This window comes from Aegilops tauschii, chromosome 7 (genome assembly GCF_002575655.3).
Source record: "Aegilops tauschii subsp. strangulata cultivar AL8/78 chromosome 7, Aet v6.0, whole genome shotgun sequence".
Classification (NCBI taxonomy): Eukaryota; Viridiplantae; Streptophyta; class Magnoliopsida; order Poales; family Poaceae; genus Aegilops; species Aegilops tauschii.
In genome coordinates, this window is record NC_053041.3 from 490,658,602 (window position 1) to 490,668,383 (window position 9,782).

Below are 9,782 nucleotides of genomic sequence, written 5' to 3' on the forward strand. Positions count from 1 at the left end.
ATTCGAGATTTTGATAAGATTTAATTTGATTTTAAGTACAGATAGTGGAATGCAAGAAAAGTTTTTGATTTAGTTGAGATTTTGATATGATTTGATTTGATTTGGATGTTCGTAAGGGAAGGAAATGAAAGTTTCGATTTAGTTGTGATTTTGCGAAGATTTGCTTTGATTTAATTAAGTTAATGCAGTACATGATTTTAGAAAAGGACCGATTTGGTTTAGGTTATTTCAATTTATTTACTCTATTTGTGTTGATTTTGATTTTACGCGCCATCGATTGAGAGTAAAAATCAACAGAAAACAAAGAAGAAGAGGCTGCTGTGTTTTACAGAGGATCCGAAACGCTCCGCAAAATATCCCGAATGAGTCCAAAGGCTGCGACATACTCAGATCTGACGGCACGTACCCACAATCTCCAGATATTTCGCCTCTCATCCTCTTCTTATACCCTGCCACTCACACTCCCCCTTATCATCAGTCTCCAGTCTCCACCCATCTCAGCCAAAAAAAAGCTAGCACAGATCCACACACCATGGCAGCCATGGCCACCACCGCTTCCAGCCTCCTCAAGACCTCCTTCTCCGGCGTCCGCCTCCCGGCGGCGGCCCGCACCCCGTCCTGCGTCGCCACCCCGCGCGCCGGCGCCATCTGCAACTCCATCTCCTCCTCCACCCCTCCCTACGACCTCAACGCCTTCAAGTTCAGCCCCATCAAGGAGTCCATCGTGTCCCGCGAGATGACCCGCCGCTACATGACCGACATGATCACCTACGCCGACACCGACGTTGTCATCGTCGGCGCCGGCTCCGCGGGGCTGTCCTGCGCGTACGAGCTCTCCAAGGACCCCTCCATCAGCATCGCCATCATCGAGCAGTCCGTGTCCCCCGGCGGCGGCGCCTGGCTCGGCGGCCAGCTCTTCTCCGCCATGGTCGTGCGCAAGCCGGCGCACCTCTTCCTCGACGAGCTCAACATCGAGTACGACGAGCAGGAGGACTACGTCGTCATCAAGCACGCCGCGCTCTTCACCTCCACGGTCATGAGCCGCCTCCTCGCGCGCCCCAACGTGAAGCTCTTCAACGCCGTCGCCGTGGAGGACCTCATCGTCAAGGAGAACCGCGTTGCCGGCGTCGTCACCAACTGGGCGCTCGTCTCCATGAACCACGACACACAGTCCTGCATGGACCCCAACGTCATGGAGGCCAAGGTCGTGGTGAGCTCCTGCGGCCACGACGGGCCCTTCGGCGCCACCGGGGTCAAGCGGCTCCAAGACATCGGCATGATCCAGGCGGTGCCCGGGATGAAGGCGCTCGACATGAACACCGCCGAGGATGCCATCGTGCGCCTCACCCGCGAGGTGGTCCCCGGCATGATTGTCACCGGCATGGAGGTCGCCGAGATCGACGGCGCCCCGAGAATGGTACTCCTAAATTTTTGCTTTCCTATACACGCGTCCTCTTCTTAGAAGAAGAAGAAGAATCTCCTTTCGACTTGTGCTGGACTGACCGGATTAATTTGTTTTGTCTTGTGGCGGCTGTTGGTTACAGGGCCCGACCTTCGGCGCCATGATGATCTCCGGCCAGAAGGCGGCGCACCTGGCGCTCAAGGCCCTCGGCCGGCCGAACGGCATCGACGGGACGCTCAAGAACGTGACCCCGGCGCTGCACCCGGAGATGATCCTGGCGGCGACCAACAACGGCGACATCGTGGACGCCTAAAGCAAAGCAATGAACCACGGACACCAAGAGGCGTACGTACGCTGGTGTTTGGGGGCGCAAAATCAATAAGATGGTTCGGTGAAACGGAGGATGCTTAGGGACGAGGGCTTGTCTTTGTGATTTGTCAGACTCGTGTTTAATTCCGATGTTTATCTTTAGTTTTCTTGTGTTAGCGTATTTTGTTCATGCCACCTGCCCGCCATGTGCTCTGCTCTGCTCTGCCTCACGGCAGCTCCATGGATGATGAATCCTTCTGGAACAAGAGGAGGGAATAAAAAGGTTGAGTTCTATGTTGGTGTGTCGGCTCTGTTTACTCCATGGCCGGATCGAGTTTTCTTTTTTCCAGTTTCCGGTGACACATAAATCAGCAATCAAGGTTTATTTTTGCGGGTGAAAAATGTATTACTCACCTCGAGAAGTTCATACAGTCAATCGTAGCTAACTCCGTAGCAACCAAAGGCCCAGAACTGATCCAAGTCATGGTTCGACCTTCTAAACGAGCAAACTTAGCTAAACTATTACTAACTTTATTTTGGCTACGAACGATATAAGTAATACATGATTCATGAATAGACATAAGATATCTAATCTCCTTGATAAGCGATGCATAGAGTGATCTATCCACCTCTTTTGCCTGGATCATCTTCACTGCAATAAGGGAGTCCATCTCGATTGCAACTGGAAGCTCAGTTCGCTGGATAGCCAATGATAGACCCTCCATACACGCATATAGTTCAGCTTCGAGGGATTCACGATAAGAGAGAAGTTGCCTGCATGACGAGAAAATAATAGCACCGATGGGTCCGGATCATCCCCAAACATCCCCAAAATATCTTCGGCGGGGCGCGAGCGGCGGGGGTGGCTAGAGCCGAGGCGATTGGCGGACTCCTACAGCACAAGGTGACAGCGGCGGCGACTGTCAGAAGCAACTAGGAGCAGAGAGCGAAAAGGAAATGGAGAGGCCGGAGGAGGAGGTCCGACCGAGAGGGGCTTGGAGGCGAAGCGCTCGATCCACTCGGGAACGAGATGCTTGGGCGGCTGCGCGGAAAACCAGGGATTTGGTCGGAGGCTGTGGTTGGTGGGGATGGATCCCGAGGGGAAGAAAGAGAGCGGCGGCGGCGCGGATGGGATTGGGTAGACTAGGGTTAGGGTAGGCTGGTTTATATAGCAGTGGGATTAGGGTAGGGGCTACACCGACCCTCTGATCAAGATTGAATGGTTTAGATAAAAGGCTAGGAGAGTCCAAAGAACAAACCGAAGATATTTTGGGGATGTTTGGGGATGATCCAGACCCATCGGTCACGACTGCCCGGATCGGGTTTGGGACAGCTTTCGGACGCGCGCGAGGGGTTTGACGAAAGAGAGGGGAGTTTGATGGGCTCGGAGAAGAGATAGAAGAGAGCGGTCCGGTTGACCTGAGAGGAGGTCAACAGAGACAAGGAAGAAGCGGCAACTACGAGCGGATGCAAGTTTTTAAAACATGACGACAACGAAGTGCCGATGCAATGTGAATGATGCGATGATGAATGCAACACACAAATAAAACACATGACGACAACAAAATAACTAGGCGGCATCTGGAGCATCGGTCTCGGTTTGTCCTGAAGAATAGAATAGAATAGAATAAACACATGGCACGGCTGGGTGCTAGAATAGTAGTTGATAGAAGTTCTAGTCACTTAAAAAATGACCACTGCTTAACTTAATTAGATCATAGAAGATAAGCAAGCGGGTTCGGGCTGTTAGTCCTATTTGAAGGTAAGAAGTTCGGGTAGTAAGGGCTAGGTTTATATAGGGGCTATATTTTTGATAAACATATGATCTTGCTCATTTCTCATCAAGGAATGGAGATTGGGTTGGTGTTTTGAAGGGGGATTCAGTAAATTGACCTTGGCCAACAAGCAGAAAAAGGACTGACGTCTTGGGGGGCTCTAGCACACGTACTCTTCTTCTGCGAGACTCCATCCAAATCCATCACTTACTTGTTGGTTGGTGTTCCATTTTGTTATCGTAGACTATGTTGCCTTCTTCAAGGTCTATCCGTCTATACGATAGGTAGCTAGCATACAACTTGCAAAATACAGAGGACCATGCTACCTCTTGAGCTTGCGTTGGTTTTTCGCTTGAAGAGGAAAGGGTGATGCAGCGAAGTAGCGTAAGTATTTCCTTCAGTTTTGAGAACCAAGGTATCAATCCAGTAGGAGACAACGCACAAGCCACCGAATACCTGCACAAACAAACACCAACCTTGCACCCAACGCGATAAAGGGGTTGTCAATCCGTTCATGGTTATTTGCAACGTGAGATCTGATAGAGATGGATAAACGGTAAAGTAATATTTTTGGCATTTTTTACTTATGGAACGGAAAGTAAAAGATTGCAAAGAAAGTAAATAGGAAACTACAATTGTAGATCGGAAACTTATATGATGGGAAATAGACCCGGGGGCCATAGGTTTCACTAGAGGCTTATCTCAAGATAGAAAATATTACGGTGGGTGAACAAATTACTGCCGAGCAATTGATAGAAAAGCGCAAAGTTACGACGACATCTAAGGCAATGATCATGAATATAGGCATCACGTCCGTGTCAAGTAGACCGAAACGATTCTGCATCTACTACTATTACTCCACACATCGACTGCTATCCAGCATGCATCTAGAGTATTAAGTTCGTACAGAACGAAGTAACACCTTAAGCAAGATGACATGATGTAGAGGAATTAACTCAAGCAATATGATGAAAACCCCATCTTTTTATCCTCGATGGCAACAATACAATACGTGTCGGTTCCCCTTCTGTCACTAGGATCGAGCACCGCAAGATTGAACCCAAAACTAAGCACTTCGCCCAATGCAAGAAAAACCAATCTAGTTAGCCAAACCAAATCGATAGTTTGAAGAGACTTGCAAAGATATCAAATCATGCATGAAAGAATTTAGAGGAGATTCAAATAATATTCATAGATAAGTTGATCATAAATCCACAATTCATCGGATCTCGACAACACACCCCAAAAGAGTATTACATCGAATTGATCTCTAAGAACATCGAGGAGAACTTTGTATTGAGAATCAAAGAGAGAGAAGAAGCCATCTAGCTACTAGCTATGGACCCGTAGGTCTGAGGTAAACTACTCACGCTTCATCAGAGAGGCAATGGTGTTGATGTAGAAGCCCTCCGTGATCGAATCCCCCTCCGGCAGGATGCCGGAAAAGGCCCCAAGATGGGATCTCATGGGTACAGAAGGTTGCGGCGGTGGAAAAGTGGTTTCGTGGCTCCCCCGAAAGTTTTTGGGGTATATGTGTATATATAGGAGGAAGATCTAGGTCAGGGGGTCACCGAGGGGCCCACAAGGTTGGGGGCGCGACCTCCACCCTTATGGCCGCCTCGTGGCTCTTCTGACTTGCACTCCAAGTCTGCTGCGTGTCTTCTGGTCCAAGAAAAATCATCGCGAAAGTTTTATTCCGTTTGGTATTCCTTTTCTGTGAAACTCTAAAACAAGGAAAAACAGAAACTGGCACTGGGCTCTAGGTTAATAGGTTAGTCCCAAAAATCATGTAAAATAGCATATTAATGCATATAAAACATCCAAAACAGATAATATAATAGCATGGAACAATAAAATTTTATAGATACGTTGGAGACGTATGAAGCATCCACAAGCTTAATTCCTGCTCGTCCTCAAGTAGGTAAATGATAAAAATAGAATTTTTAATGTGGAATGCTACCTAACATATTTATCCATGTAATTCTCTTTATTGTGGCATGAATGTTCAGATCCGTAAGATTGAAAACAAAAGTTTAATATTGACATAAAAACAATAATACTTCAAGCATACTAACAAAATAATTATGTCTTCTCAAAATAACATGGCCAAAGAAAGCTTATCCCTACAAAATAATATACTCTGGCTATGCTCCCTCTTCATCACACAAAATATTCAAATCATGCACAATCCCGATGAAAAGCGAAGCAATTGTTTCATACTTTTGACGTTCTCAAACCTTTTCAACTTTCACACAATACATGAGCGTGAGCCATGGACATAGCACTATAGGTGGAATAGACGGTGGTTGTGGAGAAGACAAAAAAGAAGGAGATAGTCTCACATCAAGTAGATGTATCAACGGACTATGGAGATGCCCATTGATAGATATCAATGTGAGTGAGTAGGGATTGCCATGCAACGGATGCACTAGAGCTATAAGTTTATGAAAGCTTAAAAAAGAAAACTAAGTGGGTGTGCATCCAACTTGCTTGCTCATGAAGACCTAGGGCATTTGAGAAAGCCCATCGTTGGAATATACAAGCCAAGTTCTATAATGAAAAATTCCTACTAGTATATGAAAGTGATAACATTAGAGACTCTCTATCATGAAGATCATGGTGATACTTTGAAGCACAAGTATGGCAAAAAGGATAGTAGCATTGTCCCTTCTCTCTTTTTCTCTCTTTTTTTTCTTTCTCCTTTTTCTTTCTTTCTCTTTTTTCTTTTCTTTTTTTGGGCCTTCTCTTTTTTCTTTGGCCTTTCTCTCTTTTTTTCCTCACATGGGACAACGCTCTAATAATGAAAATCATCACGCTTCTATTTACTTACAACTCAAGAATTACAACTCGATACTAGAACAAAAATATGACTCTATGTGAATGCCTCCGACGGTGTACCGGGATGTGCAATGAATCAAGAGCGGCATGTATAAAAAATATGATGAACGGTGGCTTTGCCACAAATACGATGTCAGCTACATGATCATGCAAAGCAATATGACAATGATGATGTATGTCATAATAAACGGAACGGTAGAAAGTTGCATGGCAATATATTTCGGGATGGCTATGAAAATGTCATGATAGGTAGGTATGGTGGCTGTTTTGAGGAAGGATATGTGGTGGGTTTATGGTACCAGCGAAAGTTGCGCGGTACTAGAGAGGCTAGCAATGGCGGAAAGGTGAGAGTGCGTATAATCCATGGACTCAACATTAGTCATAAAGAACTCACGTACTTATTGCAAAAATCTATTAGTCATCGAAACAAATTACTACATGCATGCTCCTAGGGGGATATATTGGTAGGAAAAGACCATCGCTCGTCCCCGGCCACCACTCATAAGAAAGACAATCAAAAAACATCTCATGCTCCAACTTCGTTACATAACGATTCACCATACGTGCATGCTACGGGACTCACAAACCTTAACACAAGTATTTCTCAAATTAACAACTACTTACTAGCATGACTCTAATATCACCATCTCCATATCTCAAAACAATCATAAGGAATCAAACTTCTCATGGTATTCAATGCACTTTATATGAAAGTTTTTATTATATCCCTCTTGAATGCCTATCATATTAGGACTAATTTTATAACCAAAGCAAATTATCATGCTGTTCTAAAGACTCTCAAAATAATATAAGTGAAGTACGAGAGTTCATCAATTTCTATAAAATAAAACCACCGCCGTGCTCTAAAAAGATATAAGTGAAGCACTAGAGCAAATTTGCCTAGCTCAAAAGATATAAGTGAAGCACATAGAGTATTCTAATAAATCACGATTCATGCGTGTCTCTCCGAAAAGGTGTGTACAGCAAGGATGATTGTGTCAAACTAAAAAGCAAAGACTCAAATCATACAAGACGCTCCAAGCAAAACACATATCATGTGGTGAATAAAAATATAGTCCCAAGTAAAGTTACCGATAGACGAAGACGAAAGAGGGGATGCCTTCCCGGGGCATCCCCAAGCTTAGGATTTTTGACATCCTTTAATATTACCTTGGGGTGCCTTGGTCATCCCCAAGCTTAGGCTCTTGCCACCCAAAACTTGAAAACTTCACAACACAAAACTCCAACAGAAAATCTCGTAAGCTCCGTTAGTATAAGAAAATAAATCACAATTTTTGGTACTGTTGTGAACTCATTATTTATTTATATTGGTGTAATATCTACTGTATTCCAATTTTTCCATGGTTCATACCCCCCGATACTAGCCATAGATGCATCAAAATAAGCAAACAACACGCGAAAAACAGAATCTGTCAAAAACAGAAAAGTCTGTAGCAATCTGGATATTTCGAATACTTCTGCAACTCTAAAAATCCCGAGAAAATAGGAAGTCATAGATAATTTGTCTATTAATCTTCTGCAAAAAGAATCAACTAAAACTCACTCTCCAGCTAAAAATAAGAATTGTTTTCGTGAGCGCAAAAGTTTCTGATTTTCAGCAAGATCAAATCAACTATCACCGTAGGTTATCCCATAGGTCTTACTTGGCACAAACACTAATTAAAATACAAAGACACATCTAACCAGAGGCTAGATGAAATATTTATTGCAAAACAGGACCTAAAAAGCAAGAACAAAAAAAAATTGGGTTGCCTCCCAACAAGCGCTATTGTTTAACGCCCCTAGCTAGGCATAAAAAACACGAATAGATCTAAGTGTTATCATCTTTGGCATGCAATCCATCAGTGGCTCTCATAATAGATTCATAAGGCAATTTAATTTTCTTTCTAGGGAAGTGTTTCATGCCTTTCCTTAAAGGAAATTGAAATCTAATGTTTCCTTCTTTCATATCAATAATTGCACCAATCGTTCTAAGGAAAGGTCTACCAAGAATAATAGGACATGTAGGATTGCAATCTATATCAAGAACAATGAAATCTACGGGCACATAATTCTTATTTGCAACAATAAGAACATCATTAATTCTTCCCATAGGTTTCTTAATAGTGGAATCCGCAAGATGCAAATTTAAGGAACAATCATCAAATTCACGGAAACCTAACACATCACATAAAGTTTTCGGAATCGTGGAAACACTAGCACCCAAATCACACAAAGCATAGCATTCATAATCTTTAATCTTAATCTTAATAGTAGGTTCCCACTCATCATAAAGTTTTCAAGGGATAGAAATTTCCAATTCAAGCTTTTCTTCATAAGATTGCATCATAGCATCAACGATATGTTTAGTAAAAGGTTTGTTTTGATTATAAGCATGAGGAGAATTCAACATGGATTGCAACAAGGAAATACAATCAATTAAAGAACAATTATCATAATTAAATTCCTTGAAATCCAAAATAGTGGGTTCATTGCTACTTAAAGTTTTGACCTCTCCAATCCCACTTTTATCAATTTTTGCATCAAGATCTAAAAACTCCGAATCATTGGGACGCCTTCTAACTAAAGTTGACTCATCTCCAGTCCCATATTTATCAAGATTTACATTGGAAAACAAAGATTCAATAGGAGTCACATCAATTACTTTAAGATCTTCATCATTATTTTCAGGGAAACTAGAAGAACACGCTTTTTATAAACCGATCTTTCTTAGCACGCATCTTAGTGGTTCTTTCTTTGCACTCATCAATGGAAATTCTCATGGATTTGAGAGACTCATTGATATCATGCATTGGTGGAATAGATCTAAGTTTCAAAGAATCAACATCAAGAGAAATTCTATCCACATCCTAGCCAAATCATCAATCTTAAGCAGTTTTTCTTCAATCAAAGCATTGAAATTCTTTTGCGAACTAATAAATTGTTTAACACTATTCTCAAATTCAGAGGGCATCTTATTATAATTTCCATAAGAATTGTTGTAGGAATTACCATAATTATTAGAGGAATTACTAGGAAAAGGCCTAGGATTAAAATTACCTCTATACGCGTTATTACCAAAATTGTTCCTACCAATAAAATTCACATCCATAGATTCATTATTGTTTTCAATCAAAGTAGATAAAGTCGTATCATTAGGATCAATAGGAGCACTCTTATTAGTAAACAATTTCATAAGCTCATCCATCTTTCCACTCAAAACATTTATTTCTTCAATCGCATGCACCTTTTTACTAGTGGAAGGTCTTTCGGTATGCCATTGAGAATAATTAACCATAACATTATCTAGGAGTTTAGTAGCTTCTCCTAAAGTAATTTCCATAAAAGTGCCTCCCACGACCGAATCTAAAAGATTTCTAGAAGCAAAATTCAATCCGGCATAAATTTTTTGTATAATCATCCACAAATTCAAACCATAAGTAGGGAAATTTCTAATC

At 42.6% G+C, this 9,782-nt stretch overlaps 1 protein-coding gene across 1 annotated transcript; it reads left to right on the plus strand.

Annotated features, from left to right (window-relative positions):
* Window positions 1–387: 387 nt before the first annotated feature.
* On the plus strand, window positions 388–2,005 carry LOC109771029 (thiamine thiazole synthase, chloroplastic). Its single transcript, XM_020329747.4, has 2 exons — window positions 388–1,417; window positions 1,545–2,005. The coding sequence occupies exons 1-2, from the start codon at window positions 533–535 to the stop codon at window positions 1,713–1,715; spliced, it is 1,056 nt and encodes a 351-aa protein (XP_020185336.1). The 5' UTR covers window positions 388–532; the 3' UTR covers window positions 1,716–2,005.
* Window positions 2,006–9,782: the final 7,777 nt, after the last annotated feature.

Excerpts from the sequence above, each read along its gene's own strand:
- LOC109771029 (XM_020329747.4), top strand. The coding sequence starts at position 533 with ATGGCAGCCATGGCCACCACCGCTTCCAGCCTCCTCAAGACCTCCTTC. Across the intron at positions 1,418-1,544 it reads TCGACGGCGCCCCGAGAATG|GGCCCGACCTTCGGCGCCAT; the intron begins GTACTCCTAAAT and ends TGTTGGTTACAG.